At 38.0% G+C, this 23,800-nt stretch overlaps 1 protein-coding gene across 1 annotated transcript in view; it reads right to left on the bottom strand.

The window, feature by feature from the left end:
* The window catches only part of AKAP10 (A-kinase anchoring protein 10), an 80,742-nt gene that overhangs the window by 3,561 nt on the left and 53,381 nt on the right, over window positions 1–23,800 (bottom strand). The window contains exons 11-14 of the mRNA XM_019641534.1: window positions 21,663–21,772; window positions 18,986–19,068; window positions 15,123–15,175; window positions 14,384–14,479 (exon numbers count right to left, since the gene is read on the bottom strand). Coding sequence (XP_019497079.1) covers window positions 14,384–14,479; window positions 15,123–15,175; window positions 18,986–19,068; window positions 21,663–21,772 — 342 coding nt within the window. The remainder of the gene's footprint in view (window positions 1–14,383; window positions 14,480–15,122; window positions 15,176–18,985; window positions 19,069–21,662; window positions 21,773–23,800) is intronic.

The following is a 23,800-nucleotide window of genomic DNA, read 5'->3' as shown; positions in this document are numbered from 1 at the left end:
TCTCCTATCCCATTAAGTCTTTTTGAATCAACTAAAGTTAGAGAAAGTAAAACTGTTGAAGGACTTGGGAGTGTTTGGCTTGAAGAACATACTGGGAGGGGACTAAGTGGCTCTCTTCAATTTTCTAAAGGTTATTTGTGTGGATCTTGTGGGCAAAACTAGAACTAGCTGGTGAAGCTACAGAGAAACAGAGTATTAGCTTGTGGCAAGTCAGAATTTCTGAACAATTATGGCTGCTGACCTCCAGGTAAAGATGGCAGATTGATCACACCCATTCAATTTACTCCTTCATAAAATAGCACTTCAACACACACACACACACACACACACACACACACACACACACACACACACAATGTTCACATGAATGAGGAAATTGAAAGAAGAGACAACAAAATTCTAGAAGCTGGATGCAAATGAATGAGTGGTAAATTACTAAGCAGATCCAAAAAACTGAATCCTAAGAGTAAAGTGGAAAAACCTGACAAGTAACCTGATTTACAATGCAGAGTCCCTCAAAACCTGGAAATTGGAGGTACCAGAACCTCTGATAAAAAGGAATGGGAGTGAGTGCAAACATAAGGATTTCTTTTTTCTTTTTATTTAAAGATTTTATTAGGAAATTAGGGGAGGGGACCAGCGTTGGGGAATTGGGGAAAAGAACAGACTAGTTGTTGTCCTTTTATTCTTCAGTCTAGTTGTGGAGGATGTTGCTTCACTGGCCCATGTTGGTATTATCATTGCACTCTTCCTGGGTGAGACAGTCACCTGCTGGCCACTGGACTGCAGCTCACAGCGGCTCACACAGCAGCTCACGAATGCGCATGCCAGCTGCCGACCAGCCCCACTGCAGTCTACGCCGTCGCCAGTGACTCGCAGCAGCCCAGCTTCAGGTTGAGCTGTTGTTCACCATCTTAGCTGTAGAGGGTACAGCATCACTGGCCCTCATGTGGGATCCGAACCGGGGCCCTGCTGCTCAGAGCTGGCATCCCAGGCCAACTCCTAACCAACGTGCCACTCAGCCGGCCCCAGAAGCACTTCTTAAAATCTTGTTTTAGAAGTTAACAACCTATAGTTATTGTTCTGCAATTCTGATCACCCAGGTGACTGCCCCTGTCTGAAAACCAACCCAAACAGATCTCTTCTCTGAGCAGATTAAAACATAGGGTCTTTGGGCAAAGGTACATTAGGTATGAGCAAGAACAAGGATCCTGTACTAAAAAGAGGAGGATTAAATAGGACGTCTAATACATAAGGCCCCTCTGCCAAGACTGGGAGATGCAATAGCCCTACCTAATACATAGAAATAAACAAAGGGAGGCAGCCAAAATAAGGAAACAAAGAAACATGACCCAAATAAAAGAACAAAACAAAACTCCAGAAAAAGAACTGAACAAAATGGAGGCAAGCAATTTACCAGATGCAAAGTTTAAGACACTGATTATAAGGATGCTCAATGAAATTAGGGGAAGAATAGATAATCTCAGTGAAAACTTCAACAAAGAGAGATAGGAAACATTAGAAAGGAGATAGAAAACGTAAAAAAGAACCAGTCATAAATGAATACAATAACTGAAATGAAGAATACATTAGATGGAAACAACAGCTGATTGGAGGAAGCAGAGAATCAAATCAGTGATTTGGAAGACAAGGTAGTGGAAAACACCCAATCAGAATATCAAAAAGAAAAAAGAATCCAAAAATATGAGGAGAGTTTAAGGGGCCTCTGGGACAACACCAAGCATACCAACATTCACATCATAGAGGTACCCAAAGGAGAAGAGAGGGAGCAAGGAATCAAAAATCCATTTCAAGAAATAATGACTGAAAACTTTCCTAACCTTTTGAAGGAAATAGATGTACATGCCCAGGAAGCACAGAGAGTTCCAAACAAGATGAACCCAAAGGGGTCCATGCCAAAACTGACCATAATTAAAATGCCAAACGTTAAAGATAGAATCTTAAAAGTAGCAAGAGAAAAGCAGTTAGCTACCTGCAAGTGAGCTTCCATAAGACTGTCAGCTGATTTCTCAAGAGAAACTTTGTAGGCCAGAAGTGATTGGCAGGAAATATTAAAAGTGATGAAAAGCAAGGACCTACAACCAAGATTACTTTACCCAGCAAGACTATCATTTAGAATTGAAGGACAGATAAAGAGCTTCCCAGACAAGAAAAGCTAAAGGAGGGGCCAGCCCACTGGCTCAGTTGGTTAAGAGTTGGCTTGGGAGCGCAAGTTCTGAGCATTGGGGCCACCGGTTCAGTTCCCACATGGGCCAGTGACGCTGCACCCTCTACAGCTAAGGTGGTGAACAACAGCTCGACCTGGAGCTGGGCTTCCGTGAGTGGATGGCGACGGTGTAGGCTACAGCCCCTGCTGCAGTGGGCTGCCGTGAGCTACCATGAGTGGCCAGCAGCCAGCATGAGTGGCCGGCAGCTGGCAAGAGCTGCTGTGAGCTGCCATGAGTGGCCATCCAATGGCCGGCGACCGACTGCCTCACCCGGGAAGAGCGCAATAATACCAACATGGGCCAGTGAAACGGTGTCCTCCACCACTAGGCTGAAGAACAAAAGGACAGCAACATGTCTGTTCCCCTTCCCTGATTCCCCAATGCTGTTCTCCCCCCCCAATTCCCCAATCAGATCTTAAAAAAAAAACCAACAACAAAAAAAATGATAAACCCAATATATATTTAAAAAAAAAAAAAAAGGAAAAAAAAAAAAAAAGCTAAAGGAGTTCATCACCACCAAACCAGTGTTACAAGAAATGTTGGGTCAAATATATGGTGATGGAAGAAGAACGGACTCTGGGTGGTGAATACATAATGCAACATACAGATGATGTATTATAGAATTGTACATTTGAAATCTAAGCAGTTTTGCAGACCATTGTCACCCCAATAAATTTTAATTAAAAAACGAACTGTGAAAGGGACTTTTTTAAGAAGGGAAAAAATACATGAATAAGAAAATATTGCACAGAAAAAAACCTCACTGACAAAGGCAAACACATAATAAAAGCAGTGGATCAACCAACACTAAGTAGTGCAAAGGTTAAAAGGCAAAAGCAGGACAATCATGTATAATTACAATAGAAAATTGACACACACACACGTAAAACATAATGACAAAAACATAAATGTGTAGGGGATGAGTAAAAATGGTAGTGATTATAGACTGTGTTCAAACTTAAGAGACCATCAACTTAAAATAGGCTGCCATAAACATAGCCTGGTTTATATGAAGCACATTGTAACCGCAAACCAAAAATATACAAGAGATACACAAGAAATAAAGAGAAAGGAATCCAAATTCAATACTACAGCCAATCAACAACATACATGAGAACAGAGCAAGAGCCTAACAAAAGAACAAAGAACTACAAAAACAATCGGAAAACAATTAATAAAATTGCAATAACTACATACCTATCAATAATTACTTTAAATGTAAATGGATTAAATGCTCCAATTAAAAGACAAATGGATAAATAAGTGGTATATATACTCGTTTACAATGGAATATTATTCAGCCATAAAAAAAGAATGAAGCCTTGTCATTTATGATACTTGATAGACCTACAGTGTATTAGGCTAAGTGAGATAAGTCAGGCAGAGAAAGACAAATACCATATGATTTCACTTATATGTGGAATTAAAAAACAAAATAAACACAAATTTGTAGATGTGGAGAACAAACTCATAGTCACCAGATGAGAGGAGAGCCTGGGGGGCTCGGTAAGGGGGTGAAGGGATTAAGAGGTACAAATTGGCAGTTACAAAATAGTTCTGGGGATGTAAAGTATAGCTTAGGGAATACAGTCAATAATATTGTAATAACAATACATGGTGTCAGGTGGGTGCACGACTTATTGGGGGAATCACTTTATAAGTTATATGAATATCTAACCACTATGCTGTACACCTGAAACTAATACAATATTGAGTGTGAACTGTAATTGAAAAAAAATTTTTTAATTAAAAAAGGGTGAGTTAAGAAGGGGTATATATAATGAATACTGAGAGTTCTCTAGCTTTTCCCATTTGGCTTTTAGAACATTGGTAGCCTGGCCTTTATCCTCCAGTCAGGAGATTGATAAGTTTTCTCTGGGGAATATTCATATGATCAGTCCATGAAGAAAGAACTTTAAAAATATAAAACAGTGACATCAGAGTTCCCCAATGGAACCTGGCTACTTTATGTTTCACTTTTTAAGAAACTGCCAAATTGTTTTGCAAAGTGGCTGTAGCATTTTGCATTCCCACCAGTAATGTATTAGAGTTGAAATTGCTTTACATCCTTGCAAACACATGGGATACTGTCAGTCTTTAATTTTAGCCATTCTGTCGGGTATGCAGCGGTATATCACTGTGACTTTAGTTTGCATTTTCCTACAACTAATTATGTTGAGCTCTTCACATAAGAATGTTTGCCATCTGTATATCTTCTTTGTGTAATGTCCGTTCATACCTTTGCCCATTTAAAAAACATTAAATTGTCGGTCTTCCGATTGAGTTCAAGAGTTCTTTATATATTCTAGATAAAACTCCTTTATTAGAAAGATGTACAAATATCTTCTCCCAGTCTGTAACTTGCCTTTTCATTTCCTTCACAGTGTCTTTTAACAAGCAGAAGTTTTGACTTTTGATGAAGTTCAGTTTATTGATTTTTTTCTCTTTTATGTCTCATGCTTTATGTGATCTAATACATCTTTACCAAACCCAAAACCAAAGATTTTCTCCTATGGGGGCTGGCCGAGTGGCTCAGTTGGTTAAGAGTTGGCTTAAGATCATGAGCTCTGAGCAACAGGGCCGCCGGTTTGATTCCCACATGGGCCAGTGATGCTGCGCCCAAGCTGAGCTGCTGCTGAGATGCCAACAGGTGGCAGGATGGCTCAGCTGGTGTAACAACAAGATTGCCTGTTTGACTATGCCCACCCGCAACTAAGACTGAACTTGGCACCTTGAGCTAAGCTGCCGCCCAGATGGCTCAGTGGATAGAGTGTGCGCTCTTAACAACAAGGCTGCTGGTTTGACTCGCGCATGGGATGGTGGCTACGCCCACCCGCAACTAAGATTGAACACAGTACCTTGAGCTTAGAGGCCACAAGCTGCTGATGGGAAGCCAGAGGGCGACTGGCGCCCTCCACAACAAAGATTGTCCGGTCCCCTCCCCCAATTCCCCAATAAAATCTTTAAGAAAAAAAAAAAAGATTTTCTCCTACGATTTTCACAGTTTTAGTTCTTATATTTAGGTCTATGATCCACTTTTGAGTTAATTTTGTATATGTTGTAAGGAACAAGATTCACCTCCCCACACTCCTTTACGTATATCTAGTTATTCCAGTACCATAAACTAAAAAGACTAACTTTTCCCCACTGAATTATCTTGGCACATATATAAAAAATCAATTGACTTCATATGTTTGGGTCTACTTCTGCAATCTCTATTTGTTCCAACAATCTTTATGTCTACCCTTATGTAAGTAATATCACACTGCCTTAATCATGTAGCTTTAAAATAAATGGGAAGCCAAGCAGTGGCTTAGCATTTTGCACGTATGTTCATGAGGGATACTAATCTATAGTTTTCTTTTCTTGTAATGTCTTTGTCTGGTGTTTGGTGTGAAGGTAATACTGGCATCAAAGAATGTGTTGAGAAATATTACCTCCTCTTTAATTTTCTAGAACTTTGTCTAGAACTGGAATTATTTCTTTTTTAAATTCTATGTGGGCCTGGAGTTTTCTTTGTGGGAAGGTTTTAACCACAAATTCAATTCCTTTTTTTCTGCTCCCCTGAAATTTTATTGATATAATTGACATGACACTGTATAAGTTTAAGGTGTAAGGTGTATAACATGATGATTCGATACACATATATTCTTCAAAATGATTACCACATAAGGACAGTTAATACATCTTTCACCTCACATATTAAAAAAATTTTTTTTTTAATTTTCCAATTATAGTTGACATTCAATATTATTTTATATTAGTTTCAGGTGTACAGTATAAGTAGTAAGACATTTATATAATTTATGAAGTGATCCCCCTGGTAAGTCCAGTACTCATCTGGCATTATATAGTTATTACAGTATTATTGACTATACTCCCTATGCTGTACTTTATATCCCCATGACTATTTTTTAACTTCCAATTTATACTTTTAAATAGTGAGAATATTTAAGATCTACTCTATTAGCAACTTTCAAGCATATAAGACAATATTGTGGACAACCAAGATGGTGCAGTAGCAACCACATCAAAATTACAACTAATTTACAAAACAACCATTACTGAGAATTGTCTAAAATCAAGCTGAACTGAAGCCTTTCAACTAAGGACTTGCAGAAAAAACCACCTCCAGGCTGGTAGGAAGGTCAGAGACATGGAACAGGCAGGTCCCACACCCATGTGTGACCATTAAAGATTGGGAAGGCTATTTTGGCTGTGGGGGTACCCCCCATTCCCTAAAGGAGCGAGGGATCCCAGTCCTACCCCAGCCCAGGGTCCCAGTAGCAGGGAGAGAAGTCCCCATAATATTTGGCTGTGGAAACCAGCAGAGACTGTGACTGAATGAGACAGTGTGGCTGCACTCATAGGCCTTCCTCTTAAAAGGACTGTGCGCGGACTTATCCACCAACAAAACCACTTCCAATGCTGGGACAGCAGCTGAAGAGGCGGCAAAGACACATGGTGGGGAACTGAGTTGTCTGGCTTCAAACGGGCTGGAGGGGCTGGCAGAGGCCAGTGTTTCTTTGTCGAGCCCTCCCCCTTCCCAGCATGTGAACACGGGCAGACGCCATTTTGAGTCTTCGCCCATTCATTTGCCAGGCCCTGGCGAGTCCAGACCTGGCCCTGCCCAACTTTTGAGCACACCCAGGCTGCTTCCAGTGGCTGCTTTCATGCAGACCACTTGCCTTAGCTTAAGCTGTACTTTTCTAGGGCCTCTCAAGGTTCATGACCCAGACAAGCAGCATCTGGCTTGAGCATGTCCTGTACCTCTGGGTGAGCAGCCCTAAGCCAGAACTAGCAGCAACCACCCTTGGTTCACAGTTTGGCCTCTCAAGGTGCTTTCAAGCACAGCATGGGTGGCAGTCATCTGCAGATTTCTTTCTGGCTCCTGCTGGGTGGCCTCGGGTGGGGCATGGGCTGTGGCTGAAGTAGACTACAGTGGATCCCTCCAAGGTGGTCCTGGGGCTGGCACCCCCAGTGGCCAACTTCAAAATGAGCTGGATCATCACCTAGCCACCTCTAAATACGACACACCCAAAGAGTGGATTGGGTAGACACCAGAGTCCTGCTGAGGCAGATCCTGCTCCATAGGGTCAGCCCCTGCACAACTCTTCCACTGCAGTCAAGGCTAGTCCTCACAACCAGTGAGCCCACGGGTCAGTCCCTCACACTGATGTGCAATTATCAACTAAGGCTCAACTACTAGAGGAGGGCACACAAAGCCCACACTAGTGAAACCCACACAGGGGACACCTGAAGTGCGTGGCTCAGGTGACCAGGGAGACTATGCCACTGAACCCCACAGCACACCTACTATATAAGGCTATTCTACTAAAACTGGAAGACATAGCAGCCCTACCTAATACATAGAAACAAACACAGGGAGGCAGCCAAAATGGGGAGACAAAGAAACACGTCCTAAATAAAAGAACAGAACAAAGCTTCAGAAAAAGAAGTGAAATGGAGATAAGCAATCATTCAGATGCAGAGTTCCAAACACTGGTTATAAGAACGCTCAATGATCTCAGGGAGAACTTCAACAAAAAGATAGGAAGCATAAAAATGGAGATGAAAACCATAAAAAAGAACCAGCCAGAAATAAAGGATACAATAATGGAAACGAAGAATATATTACAGGGAATCAACAGAGATTAGATGAAGCAGAGGATCCAAATAGCGATGTAGAAGATAAGGTAGCAGAAAACAACCAACCAGAATAGCAAAAAGAACTAAGAATCCAAAAAACTGAGGAGAGTTTAAGGGACCTCCAGGACAGTATCAAGTGTACCAACATTTGCATTATAGGGGTGCCAGAAGGAGAAGGAGCAAGGAATTGAAAATCTATTTGTAGAAATAATGACTGAAAACGTCCCTAACCTGGTGAAGGAAAACAACATACAAGCCCAGGAAGCACAGAGAGACCCAAACAAGATAAACCCGGAGGCCCACACCAAGACACATTATAATTAAAATGCCAAAGGTTAAATACAAAGAAAGAATCTTAAAAGCATTAAGAGAAAAGCAGTTAGTTACCTATAAGGGAGCCCCCATAAGACTGTCAGCTGATTTCTCAACAGAAACTTTGCAGGCTAGAAGGGAGTGGCAGGAAATATTCCAAGTGATGAAAAGCAATGATATACAACCAAGATTGCTCTACCCAGCAAGGCTGTCATTTAGAATTGAAGGACAAAATAAGAGCCTCCCAGACAAGGAAAAGCTGAAGGAATTCATTGCCACCAAACCAGTATTACAAGGACTCTTAGAGGGACTTCTTTAAGATAGGAGGGGGGTTAAGGATGGATGAAAGGGGAAGGGATTAAGAAGTACAAATTGGTTGTTATACAATAGTAATGGGGATGTAGGGTATAGCATAAGGAATATAGTCAATAATATTGCAATAACTAGGTATGGTGCCAGATTGCTACTAGCTCTATCAAGGTGATAGCTGGGAATGGGGTTCGGGACAGGGTGAAAAAGGTGAAGGCACTAAGAAATACCAATTGATAGTTAATACAGTATGGTGAATATAATCAACAATGTTGTAAAGATCATGTAAGGTGCCAGACGGGCACTGTACTTATCAGGGGGATCACCTCATAGACTGTGTAGTTGCCTGAACAATGTGCTATACACCTGAAGAGCTGAAATAGAATAATATTGAATGTCAACCATAAATAAATATATAGGTATACACAGTTATGGGATGTGGAGTACAACATAGGGTAGATATTCAATGGTATTGTAACAGTTATATAAGATGTCAGAGGGGTAGTAGATTGGGGGGGGGTTATCACTTTATGAGGAGTTTTAATGTCTAACTATTACATTGCTTTGTATACCTGAAACTAAAAAATAAATTAATTAAAAAGATAATTCTTTTTTAAAAAAGGACAATATTGCTACCTATAGTCACCATGATGTACATTAGAATCCCAGAACTAATTCATCTTATAACTGTAAGTCTACACTTTGACCAACATTTCTCCATTTCCCCAACCCCTAGCCTGTTAATCACCATTGTACTCTGTTTCTATGAGTTCAACTTTTTAGCTTCCACACGTAAGTGAAGTCATACAGCATTTCTTTCTCTGTCTGACGTATTTCACTTAGCATAATGCCCTCAGGTCCATCCATCTTGCCACAAGTGGCAGATTTTCATTCTTTGTTTTCAACTTTTAAAATTAAAGTGGACATACAATATTTTATTAGTTTCAGGTGTACAAATTAGTGATTACTTATAAAACTTAGAAAGTGAATACTCTGATAAATCTAGTACCCATCTATATCATCCATAGTTATTACAATACTACTAACTATATTTCCTATGTTATACCCTACATCCCCATGACTATTTTGCAAATACCAATTTATAGTTCTTAATTCCTTCACCTTTCTCACCCATCCCCTCAACCCCCAACCTCCCACCCCCCCGCCCCGGTCTGGCAACCATCAAAATGTTCTCTGTATCTATGAGTTTTTTTGGTTTATTTGTTCATTTGTTTTAAGATTTTTTATTGGAGAATTGGGGCAGCGGAAGTGTTGGGGAATCGGGGAAGGGGAACAGACAAGTTGCTGTCCTGTTGTTCTTCAGTCTAGTTGTGGAGGATGTCGCTTCACTGGCCCATGTTGGTATTACCATTACGCTCTTCCTGGGTGAGGCGGTTGCTTGCCAGCCATTGGATGGCTCATGGCGGCTCACAGCAGCTCACGCTGGCCGCCGGCCGCTCACACCAGCTGCCAGCCACTCACGGTAGCTCACGGCAGCCCACTGCAGCCTACGCCGTCACTGGTGACTCACGGCAGCCCAGCTCCAGGTCGAGCTGTTGTTCACCATCTTAACTGTAAAGGGCGCAGCGTCACTGGCCCTCATGTGGGATCCAAACACGGACCCTACTGCTCAGAGCTGTGTCCCAAGCCAATTCTTTTTTTTTTTTTTTTAGCTGAGCCATCCTGCCACCTGTTGGCAGCTCAGCGGCTGCTCAGCTCGGGCTGGAATTGAACCGCTGTTGCTCAGAGCTCAAACTCTTGACTGAGCTCTTAACCAACTGAGCCACTCAGCCGGCCCACCAAGCCAACTCTTAACCAATGTGCCACTCAACAGGCCCTTTATTTTGTTCTTTAGATTCCACATATAAGTGAGAACATATGGTATTTGTCTTTTTCAGTCTGACTTATTTCACTTAGCACATACCCTCTACGTCTGTCCATGTTGTTGCACATGTCAAGATTTCACTTTTTTAAATGATTAATATTCTACTGTATATATGTACTACTTATTTATCCATTAATTTACTGATGGACACTGAGGTTGTTTATGTATCTTGGCCATTGTAAACAATACCGTAATGAACATATGGATACACATGTCCCTCTGAAATAGTGTTTTGGGTTTCTTCAGATAAATACCCAGAAGAGAAATTGCTGGGTCCTTCTTTGTCTCTTGTTATAACCTTTGTTTTAAAGTCTATTTTGTCTGGTATAAATATTGCTACCCCAGCTTTTAAAAAAATTTTTTTTATTCCATTTACATGAATTATTTTTTCTATCCCTTTACTTTAGTCTGTGTGTGTCTTTCGATCTGAAGTGAGTCTCAGTCATTTACAATCCCTGCTGTTTTTCACAGCCAGAATTTGTGGGGACTTCTCTTCCTGGCACCAGAACCCAGGGCTGGGGAGCCTAGTGTGGGGTTGGGACCTCGTGCTACTCTGGGGGAACTCCCACTCTAGATATCCCTCCTGATTTTTAACCACCACAAATGGGTGTGAGACCAGCCCATTTCACATCTCTGCCTATCCTACCAGTCTCAATGTGGTTTATTCTGCATATCCTTAGCTATAGGATTTCTGTTTCGCTAGACTTCAGGCAGTTCTCAATGATGGTTGTTCTGTAGTTTAGTTGTAATTTTGATGTGGGAGGTTGAGTACAGCATTTAACTACTCTCCCATCTTGACCGGAAGCCAGAATTTCATTGTTTTTTTTATGGCTGAATAACATACCATTGTGTACACACACGCGCACGCACACACACACACAATTTTCTCGATCCATTCGTCGATGAACATTTAGGTTATTTCCATGTCTTGGTATTGTGAATATTGCTGAAATGAGCATGGCGGTGTAGATATCTCTTTGACGAAATGATATCATTTCCTTCAAACATGTATCCAGAGGTGGGACTGCTGGATCATAAGGTAGTTCTATTTTTAATTCTTTGAGGAACCTCTACAGTTTTCCATAGTGGCCGTACTAATTTATATTCCCACCAACAGTGAACAAGGGGCCCCTGGGACAACATCAAGCATACTAACATTCATATTCATAGGTACCAGAAGGAAAAGAGACACAGCAAGGGGTCAAAAATCTATTTGAAAAAATAATGGCTGAAAACTGCCCTACCTGGCAAAGGAAATAGAAATACCAACCCAGGAAACAGAGAATCCCAAACAAGATGAGCCCAAAGGCGCCCACACTAAGACACATCATAATTAAAATGCCAAAGGTTAAAGACAAAGATAATTTTTCTTTTTAATTTTTATTACACACTACATGATACACTGCATGCTACATAGTATACTGCATAACCTTCCAGCAGGCGTATATGAGCATAACTTAGTTACTTTTCAACAAGTGTTTCCTTTTATCTACATCTTCACCAACACTTGTTATCTCATTTCTTTTTGATAATAGCCATCGAACAAATGTAAGATGATATCTCATTATGTAATTTGCACTTCCCTGATGATTAGTGATATTGAGCACCTTTTTATGCACCTGTTGGGCATTTGTATGTCTTCTTTGGAAAAATGTGTATTCAGGTCCTTTGTCCATTTTTAAATCAGAATATTTGGGTTTTGGGGCTGGGGGGCAGGGCTATTGAGTTATATGAGTTCCGTATGTATTTTGGATATTAACCCCTCGAAGTCAATTTCTTTAACAGATACAGCATTATTCAGGTTATCTATTTCTTTTTGACTGAGCTTTGGTAATTTGTCTTTCAAGGAATTTCTCCATTTCATCCAAGCTGTTTAATGTATTAACAAGAAGTTGTTCATAAAATTCTCCTATTATCATTTTAATAATTAGGATCTGTAATGATGTACTCTCTTTCAGTCTTGGTATTGGTTATTCACGTTCTAATTCCCGCCCCCTCCAAACCCCGACTTAGGTTTATCACTTTAAATGGTCTTTTTAAAGGGCCAGCTTTTGATTTTTCTTTATTGTCTTCCTGTTTTCTGTGTAATTGATAGTCACCTTTATCTTAACTATTTCCTTCTTTCTCATTTCTCTGGGTTTAATTTATTCATTTTCTAGTTTCTTAAGATAGACTGAGACCTTTCTTGTCTAATACAAACTTTTAATGCTATAAATTTCCCTCTAAAGAACTGCTTTAGCAGTAGCCCACAAATATTATGCTGTATTTTCACTTTAATTCAGTGCACAATATTTTCTACTTTTCCCTTTTGATTTCTTCTTTGACTAATGGGTTACCTTAGAAGTATGTCACTTAATTTCCAAATACATGGATATTTTCCTCATATCGTTCTGTTACTGATTTCTTGTTTAATTCCTTTGTGTTCAGAGAACAGACTGCATGATTTAAATCCTTTAAAATTCATTGAAAGTTTTTTTATGGCCCTGAATATGGTATATATCCTGGTGAATGTTCCATGTACATGCCAAAAAAATGTGTATTCTGCTGTTGCTGGATGTACTGTTTTATAAATGTCATTTACATTCTTAATGAACTGACCTTTTTATTATATAAAATGTCCTTCTTTGTGCCTGGTAGTATTTCTTGTTTGGAAATTTACTATGACTTGTAATAATAAAGCCATTCCAACTTACTTTGATAGTATCTGCATGGTATATCTTTTTCATCTTTTCAACAGATTTCTATATATTTAAAGTGGGCTCCTTATAGTACAAGTTGACCCTTGAATGATGCTGAGGTTAGGGGCAACGACTGCTTGTGTAATTGAAAATCCAATATAACTTCACTCAGCCCTCCATATACACAGATTCCTAACTGCCAGTTGACCCTTGGACAACGTGAGCTTGAAATGCATGGGTCAACTGAACTCAGGTCAATTGAAAAAAATCCTCATGTTAGTGGGCCTGCACAATTCAAACTCTCATTGTTCAGGAGTCAACTGTGTATAACACTCTGTTTTAACTAGACTATTTAAGCCATTTATGTTTAATGTAATTATTAATATGATTTGGTTTAAATCTACCATCTTGCTCCTTGTCCTCTATTTGTTGCATTGATTCTTTCTTCCCCATTGCCCATTTTCCTGAGTTCTTTTGTATTCAGTATTTTGTACGAGTTTGTTTTCTATAGATTGTATTTTCTCCTGATTATGGGTCAAGTTTTTCTGCTTCCTTGTATGCCTGGTAATTTTGATTGGATGTCAGACATTGTGTTTTTACACTTTTGGGTGCTGAATTTTGTTATTCCTTTAAGGAGAGTTGACCTTTCTTCTAGCATGCAGTTGTTACTTATAGAGCAGTTTTGTCCTTTCAAAAGCTGCTTTTAACCTTGGCTAAAGTGCTTTACTCTACTCCAGTAGTTAAGACACGCTTCTGAGGATACTACCCAATGCCTTTTTTATCACAACATCTGCCCACACTGGTCAGTAGAAACATGAACTATTCAGACTACTAATTTCTGGTGTTCTCCCCCTGGCCATAGTCATTTTCACCTAACACATGTATTCAGCCAAGGACTTCAAGGGACCTCTCTAAATATTCCTGGACCTCTCTTTCTGTGCAGCTCCTTTTCTGGTATCCTAGTCTATGAATTCTAGCCACCTTGGGCTCTCCAAACTTTGAATTCTGACTCCTCAATTCATCAAGACTATGAATTCTGTTACATTTTCACCTCCCTGAGCTTTGGAAACTGCTTCTGGGCAATGAGCTATGGACTACCTAAACATTATCCTTCTTTTAAGGATTACAGCCCTCACCTAATATCTGGGAATAGTTGTTTCATTCAGTTTGTCAATTTTCTAGTTGTTTATGATAAGAGGGCAATTCCTAAGATAGTTAATCCTTCAAGGGCAGAAGCTCTTGTCTTTTTTTATTTTTATATATCTGAAATCTAATTCTTTTTAGTTTTAAACAAACCAGATCAGAACACAAGTCATCCTTACCTTTGTAGACTTCTCTAATGGTTGATCATATTGTGCCTGCTGCATAACATCACTGACTATCATTTTAGCAATCTTCCATGCTAGCTCTTCTTGGGCCTAAAAGAAGTGATTCAAACTGTTGATAACAGTTATTCATTAGAAGAATCGAGACATACATGATCAGTGCTCTAAACACAACTGCATGCTATTTCTACTTATTTGAATAAGAACCACATTGCCAGGTATGAAAGGACCTGGGCTACCCTATGGCTATGATATATTAACATGCTATATATGTCTTCCAGAGTCAGCTACTCTGGAACAACATCGTAACAATTTTCACGTTAGATGGACAAAACAAAATATTTTTATTTTTCCCCTCCCATCTCTCAATGTACTTAACTACTCAAAAAGCAAGCCACCACTTTTGAAAGTAAAAATGGAAGTGAGAAAGGAAGTATTTGAGCTTCTGTTTCTGCACTGATTGCTGATGCCTGCTGGTTGATGAAAACTTGAAGGTATGGATATTTTTCAGTGGCCAGAGTCTCTGGACTGAAGATACCTCCACTACCTCTACCTCTACCAGGCACTTGTTAGATGCTAAGAAGGGTCCAACCTTTCTTGTTATATCCTGGATAAGGGAGCAACGATGTGCCATGCTGCTTCAACATAGGAACTAAAGAAAGAGAAAACTTAAAACCTTAGTTAGACAAGTGCCACTTATAAACAGGAATCTCTTTACACTAAAAGTAGAATTTACCTCATCAGTATTTCCTTGCACCCATTTCTTCATAGCTTGTGAGAACATGGATCCTAGTAAACAAAGCCAAAGTTGAATGGAGATTTCATACATAATTTTAAGTTAAAAATGCTCTTACTTAAAAACTACTTCAAGACACGGACATTCTTTTTTTTGTACAATCTCCCCCAAAACATAGAGGAATATTACCATTAAAAGAAACTGATTATGTTGTCCGTATAACAGAGTATTTAGCCTACAAACATCATGCTTTGAAATATCTTTGAAAAACTGTTTCAGAATTCTGGATTTTTCTTCTCTCCTCACTTGATAAAAGAAAAGTATCATCTAGTGCCACATTTGCAGCAAACTAAAAAAGCAAAACAAAACCACCACCTAATCCACAACCAGCATCATCATCCCTTACTTAGACCATGGCAAGAACTGGTCTCCGCTTAAACCACTACACTCTATTTTCCAAACAGCTGCTACAGCTGTCCCTTTAAAACATAAATCATACCACATGACTTCCCTGCTCCAAAGTACAATGTGTCCCCAACACTTTCAAGTCCCTACTGTGGTTTGTGGTAACCATCTCAACCTCACTCACCTTCTACCACTTAACCCTTTCCTCACTCCTCTTCAGCTACATCATTCTTGCTGGTCTTTAATTCCTTGATCATGCTGAGCTCTTAAACCTCAGAGCCTCTATTCTTATTCCTCCTGCCAAAAAACGCCCCTCCTCCAGAAATTGCCAAGGCTTACCACCCCATTTTGCTCAGGTCTCTACTCAAAATTCTACTTCCTCAGTGAGACCTTTCCTGACAACCACTGCTAAAATAGCACTCCCCACTACTCTTCCAGTCGCTTACTCTGCTTATATTGGGTTGTCGGAAAAGTCATGACACATTTTTGCAACAGATGATGCTAGTTTGTTTTTGGAAGTACTAGAGTCATTCGCATCTATGTTATTGGTATGTCATTTCACAGCTGACAGTTCTAGCTTCATTTTTTTAAAAAAATTGAGCGATTTGGTTGATTTTGGAGATTTTACAACAAGTTGAAGATGGAAGACCAAACTGTGCATTTTCACCATATTTTACTGTTTTACTTCCATAAAGGGAAGAACGCGCGTCAAGCTTGTGAAAAGTTGCATAAAGTTTACAGTGACAATGCTCTACAAGAACATCAGTGCCAACGATGGTTCACGAAATTTCGTGCTGGTGGTTTTGATCTCAACGATGCTCCTTGGTCAGGGAGGCCCACCGAGGTTGATGACGACAAAATAAAGGCACTGATTGAGTCAAACTCGTGTTACACGACACGAGAAATTGCAGAAACATTGAACATCCATCATTCAAGGATTCATGACCACCTTAAAAAGCTGGGATATGTAAGGAAGCTCGATATTTGGGTTCCACATGAACTCAAAGAAGTTCATTTGATGGTGTGTGTAAACATCTGCAATATGCTCATTAAACATGACGAAAATGATCCTTTTTTGAAGCGACTGATAACTGGTGATGAGAAGTGGATTGTTTATAACAAATTGGTGCACAAACGGTCTTGGTCCAGATGTGATGATTCGCCTCAAATGACACCGAAAGCAGACAATCATCAGAGGAAGGTTATGCTCTCAGTGTGGTGGGATTTTAAGGTGTCATGTTTTTGAAGCTCCTACCAAGGAACCAAATAATCAATTCGAATGTGAACTGTCAGCAATTGGACAGTCTGAACGAATCTATCATCCAGAAATATCCGGAGCTTGTTAATTGTAAAGGAGTTGTGTTCCATTGTGACAACACGAGACCACAAGTTTGATCACCCGTCAAAAATTATTGGAGCTTGGATATGGGATGTGTTGTCACACCCACCATACTCGCCTGACCTTGCGCCATCAAGCTTCCACTTGTTTTGCTCTCTTCAAAACTCCTTACGTGGTATAACGTTCAATTCAGATGAGGCTATAAATCAGCACCTTGTTCAGTTTTTCACAAATAAAGACAGGTCCTTCTATGAACGAGGAATTATGAAGCTCACTGAAAGATGGCAAAAAGTTATCGAACAAAATGGGCAATATATCATTGATTGATCTTTGTTCTTTATAAAATAAATGACCTTTGAAAAACATAGACAAAATACGTCATGACTTTTCCAACAACCCAATATATGTTTATGTATAAATAGCTAAGCACACGCACAACTGTTTATCTACCTGTTTATCTGTTTACTGTTTCCTCCACTATAATGTAAGCTCCATGAAGGCAAGCATTTTATTTTCTTTCCAATACCTAGAATGGTGAATGCAGATAGTAGGCACTTATATTTCAGAATGAATGAATAATGTGAAGAGGCTGAATGAATTGAATGAACAGAGAGAGTGGCTTGGGGAAAATTTTTATATATCTTTAACTGCTCATAATATACTTTAATTCACACAGAACAAACAAAAAGAAAACTGCAAACACCCAACACCTATACTCTGGAGCAGTAATACTTCTTCATGACTGTCAGAGGAGTAAGACCAGCTTTAAAAAAGACAACAACAACAACAACAACAACATGGAGCATTTGAGATGTTGCTCCTGGCATATGTCGTCAGTTTGGCTCAAATAAACCCTTATACGAATTCTCAAAAAAACACAAAAAACCTCAAAGAGCTCAGAGATTCTATTAATACCAGAGACCCTACTATCCCTATTGACAAAAGCTACCCGACAATATAGAGTCCTTCCTGGCCAATACCTTTACAGAGGTTGTCCAGCACTTCCTCTGTTGCAAGGCTACCAGTGACCTCTTCCTAATATTCACCTTTTACCCAATTAAAAGACACTACTGTAAGCTTCTTAATGGCAGGATCTGTATCTTCTAAACTGCCCAGATAATATGAGTACACAGAGGCACTCCAAAATTATTTACTCAATGAACTATGTAGATTTCCTTCAGTCTTTCCATTTTTTCCTAATTGTGTACCTTGGACTTCTCTGTCAAAACAGGAAATAAAATCAATTATTTAAAGTTAAATAGGCAGCAGGCCCTTTTTTGGACTAAATTATTTCTACAACTGTATTTTTTGTGTATTCCGTCAATGTATATCTAACCCAAAAGGAGCCTGTTAGTCAACCAAAGTGGTATGATTCATTATACAAACAACAGTTGCATTAAAAAACAAGATAAACATAATAGGAATGCATTCCTATTAAATTCCATACGAAATTAATTAATAGCTCTTAATTTTAAACACACATCAAAGTGGAGCATTTTCTTCTTATAAAAGTTAGTATCTTTTACTCAAGACAATACTGTCAATCCAATCACACTGTAACATTTTATATCATCTGAATGGATCCAAATTGATTTCCAAAATCTTCCTGTATCAATCAGTTATTTGGAAGCTGAAATTAGTCATAAAAAAATGCATTCATCAAAAAGGATTTTTGTGTTTTACTCCTGGAGCTGACCAAGCACTCTTCTGCTTAAACAAAGGATTTTAATTTCAACCTACTAGTATTTTCCACATATATTTCATAATAACTTTAAGCGATTTAGACAAAATTTATAAAATAAAGGGTCTCAAGATAAACCTCAAGGTCAACCTGGATTGGGAATTTCACCATTAAATGAGAAGGTGATGTATATTTTTTCATATAGATGTGTCTTCTGAATGATAAAGCAAGTTCAGTAACTTTTGATTCAGAGAGAGAGACTGTATTAGAGACGTGATTACATGAAGCCCTTATACTCACTTGTTATACTATAAGTACAAGGTGAAAGATATGGCAATTATTTCATAAAATAAAGTTTAAATTTTAAAAGATCCTTCACTTACAGTCAATGACTAATGTGAGTAAAGGTTTAATACTAAGTATAAAAATACCACAAACCTTTTGATTTCTTTATATCAGGTTCAGGCTCAGATTCTCGGATGAATTGCCCCAAGTCACTAACTCTTCCAAATGTCATCTTCCTAAGTATGAAAAGAATAAAATTTCTAACAATCAATTTTAAATTAAGAAGAAGAAAATCAATTTTTAAGCATTTCATCTAAATTCAGAAAGCTAGAAATATAATTTATAGCTATCCTATGCTATTCAAAGTAGGGCTTATTTTAAAAAGAACCATCCCCCACAGAAAGCAAAATAATCTTGAATTGAATTCAATTCCATTCAAAATCCCCAAAAGGTTTATAAAACATGATGCATTAATAGGTAATTTACAATTCTAAAATTCAAAAAGAAGAGAAAAGACACAAGAACACCCAAGATAATTTTGTAGAAGAGGAGACAAAGAGGTAGGACAAAATGTACTATTAAGCTAGAGTAATTATAAAAATTATATGTTATAAAACTATAGTAATTTAAAGCAACACAAAGAACACAGTAAAAGGTCTTATTTTTAACAGCTATTAGTAACCAATAATTGATATCCAGAAACATACAGAATTCCAACAAGTCACTAAGAAATTACTCAAAAGAAAAATGTGAAAAGGAGATGAATAGTCAATTCACAGAAGAAAAACCTCAACAACCAGCAAATGCCAAAGGAAGCTTTATCTCATGAGCAATAATCCAAGACTGGTAAATAAATTAAAAGTTTGATAATAATTATTTAGTATTGACAAGTATGTTGGGAAAATTACTATTATTAATGACTGGTAAGAATGTAAAATGTAGATATTTTAGAGGTAAATTGGTAAGACTGCTTTTTTCTTTTTCTTTTTTTAAAAAAGATTTTATTGGGGAATTGGGGAAGGGGAACAGTCAGTTGTTGTCCTTCAATCTTAGCTGTGGAGGGCGCAGCTAGCTCAGCTCCAAGTTCAGTCACCATCAGGACGCCCATGGGCAGCTCGTGGCTGCTCAGCTCAAGATGCCATGTTCAATCTTCGTTGCGGTTTGAACCGGAATCCTTGTTGCTAAGAGCGCACGCTCTAACCACTGAGTCATCTGGCCACCAGTCAGCAGCTCAGCTCAAGGTGCCGTGCTCAATCTTAGTTGCGGATGGGTGTAGCCCACCATCCTATGCGGGAGTGAAACTGGTGCTCTCACCAGCTGAGCCATTCTACCACCTGTTGGCAGCTCAGCTCAGGCACAGCTCACTGGCCTATGTGGGAATTGAACCCCGACACTAGCCTTATCTGTAAATTCAATTTTTTATAAGAAGAGATTAGTGTATTTGTAACTAAAAGTTAGTTAAAAGAAAAACAAATTTTGTGATGCCTGTATATTATTTCATTTCAGGCAAAGTGGTTCTTATTTTAGAGATATCCTTCCTAATAAGTCGTCATTTCATACACGGGTCCAGTGCACCAACAGATACAAATTTGTTTGCCTTGAGAAAAATTTCAGGAATACACTACAACCATACAATTAAAACAAACACTGAAACTATCTTTAAAGATGAAGAAAAATCATTCATTATTGAAAAATCATTCAAAAATCATTCATGACCCATTTTATAAACTATTTTTTTATATGTGTATTTTATACACACACAAAAAAAACCTAAGTAAAATATCTTGCAATTGGTAGACTTTCTTAAGCAAGGTTTTAAATAAATCAACCAACCATTCCTTAAGAGTAAATATCATCTTTGGGAACTAACTCATTTAGGCTTATTGTCCACCATTTCCTAAAAGAAGAAATAAAGATTACGACAATGCTGACACGGCTGAAGTGTGCTTTCCAAAGATAATGTGGTCAAACAACCTTTTATTTACTTTAAAGTACCTTTCAGACGCCTTTGGTCTCCCAAATATCACTGTTACTTTCTGATAAAAGCTATTAAACATGTTGAAATCCCTTTTTTATGGCATTGCTGGGACTGGGTTGGCGTGGGGTAATAAAGCCTTTACAAAGGCTTATGTGTTAATCAAGCCATCTTTAGAGAAGAGGAAGTGCTTTTATGATTTGAACTATAGTAAATTCAGTAAGTGGCATACCCTATGAATCACTGTCTTTTTATCATAGTACAAAATAAATAAGTAATTCTTAAATACAAAGGAATAATTTTATTCCATTTTCCAAGTATCAGGTTATATAGTCCACAATAAATGATGTTGGCATCTTTGTACTTTATTTTTATTTTTCCTTCTAAGAGAGGGACTCTGAAATAGCTAACACATAAATCAAATGAAATATGGATAAGATAGCCCAAAACATACTATATGACACTCATCAGTCTTTTATATGGTAATGGAATAATAATGGTAATAATATTGTGGAGTGCTTACTAGATACCAGGCAATGTTTTAAATGCTTTTATTTGTTATTTCATTTAATTCCCTCAACAACCCAATGAAGTACTAATATTATCCTCATTTTATAGATTAAAACAGACACAAAGAGGTTAAGTAGCTTGCCAATAAGTGGCTGAGTCAAGATTAAAACCCAGGCAGTCATTTCTGAGCCTTTACTCATAACCACGTTCTACTACATACCATATGTAAAAATGCTGGGCATATAATAGATTAGAAACAGTTACAAAATTTTTAACTAAAAAATGAAAGTATGCGAAATTCACTATACTGTACTTGTAAGAATTCTAGACATGTGCCAAGCTTACCCTGCGTATGTCCGTTGATACAAAGATTCTGGATCCAGACTTGCAGCATCCACAATTATCGCTTCATCAAAGTTTTTCAGAATTTTAACACTGGCTTTTTTCACACTGGACTACAACAGAAATTGTAAAATTAGTAGTATATTACTCAGGAATCAAATGAGTCCTGGGTCTGGAATATAATAGAGCTCTACAAAAGCTTCAGTGTTTGAAATACATGTAATTTTCACTTAATCCCATCACTACTGAGATGCTTAACAGCAATGATTCTGAAATGTAACATCAAAATATAACTATAAGAGAACAGCTCAATATTAAAATGTACAACATATGCATTTGTATGCCGATCTGTTTTTCTTAACGATTTAAGTGCCAATAAATGTGCTGTCTTCACAGCATTATTTTACCAAGTGTGCAAAACTTCCACCCATCCAGGCACATGTATCTTGGCTAATAAATGTAAAGTCCAACTTTTACAAAAAAAACCCATGAATGCTTTTGATTCTCAGTGAGGCCACGTGACAAAAGAAAGCTAAAGAAAACTTAAAAATGACCGGATAGATGAGTGTAATAAGTTCCCCTCCAGTGTTCTACCTCCCATTCCTCACCTCCACCAAAAAGGCAAGTCATAATTGATATTTCTATGAAATACAGAGCCATGGGTTGACCCAGAAATTATTCCACTTCTAAAAACTCAATTATAGATTCACATGTATGCAATATGACTTATATACAAGATTATTCAGTGTAGCAGTTTAAAATAGCAACAGACAGGAATAGGCTTCATATCCATAACTAAGGTACAGGTTAAATTAATAAAAAATAATTGAAGACACAGAACACTCTATGGAGGTGGGGGAAAGGCTCTCTTTATGTATATAGGAGGGCACATAATTAAAAAGAAAGAGGCACCAGAAGAGGGAATACTTTTATGAGGCTATCATTACTCAGATTCCAAAACCAGATATCACAAGGAAACTACAGACCAGTATCTTGAGCATAGATGCAAAATTCTCAACAAAATACTAGGAAACCAAATCTAGCAACATATAAAAATAATTATACACCACAACCAAGTGGGATTTATCCCAGAAACACAGGTTGGTTTAATATCTGATAATTGATTAATGTAGTATACCTCATCAATAGAGCAAAACCAAAAGCCCACACAATCATCTCAACTGATACAGAAAGAGCATTTGAAAACACCCAACACAATTTCTTGATAAAAAAAACATTCAACAAATTAAGAATAGTAGGGAACTTCCTCAACTTGATAAAGGCATTTATGGAAAACCCACACCTAACATTGTACTAAATGATGAAAAACTGAAAGCTTCCCCCCTGAGATCAGGAACAAGACAAAGACTTTCACCACTTCTATTAAACACTGTACTGGAAGTTTTAGCCAGTGCCAATTAGAAAAGAAAAGGAAATAAAAGGCATCCAAAGTGGATAGGCAGAGAGAAACTATTTCTATTTGTAAATGGTATGATTTTATATACAGAAAATCCTAAAGAATCCACAAGAAAACTATTAGAGCTAACAAATGAATTTAGTAAAGTTGAAAGTAGATCAACACACAAAAAGCAGTTATATTTCTATGCACTATCAATGATGAATCAAAAAATGAAATTAATTATATGTAATTAACGTTTCATAATGTTTTTAGAATAGGGGGATATGTACGGTTTGCTCTCCCAGACCTCAAAAAAAATTTAAATAAATAAAGAATACACATATAAAACATTCTGGAAAGGAAGAATTTGATCCAAGTCAAGATTAAAAGAAGCGTTAGGTTGAGGAGAAAGTTTTAATAAAAATATTTACAAATTCAGAGAAAACAACATAAACACAAAAGCTGAACAGCAACACTTCAATTGTTTAGTCCTGATTAACTCCTAGAAGAAAGTCTTCATTAAAAATCCTCTCAGTGATAAGTGAACAACAAATCAATATAAACACAACTTAATGTCTGTTACCCAGGGTCTTGATATTGAGGGGAAAAAACTTCACAGAATGTTTAAATTCAAAAAGTGAGCAGATATGATATATCTTGGAAATAGAGTTTGTCAATTTCAGAAATGAAAATAAGAAAATTCTATTTGTTATATATAGCACCAAAAAGAATAAAATACTTA

Source organism: Hipposideros armiger, unplaced genomic scaffold, assembly GCF_001890085.2.
Source record: "Hipposideros armiger isolate ML-2016 unplaced genomic scaffold, ASM189008v1 scaffold_61, whole genome shotgun sequence".
NCBI classification, from domain to species: Eukaryota; Metazoa; Chordata; class Mammalia; order Chiroptera; family Hipposideridae; genus Hipposideros; species Hipposideros armiger.
This window is presented reverse-complemented; position numbering and strand designations above follow the sequence as displayed.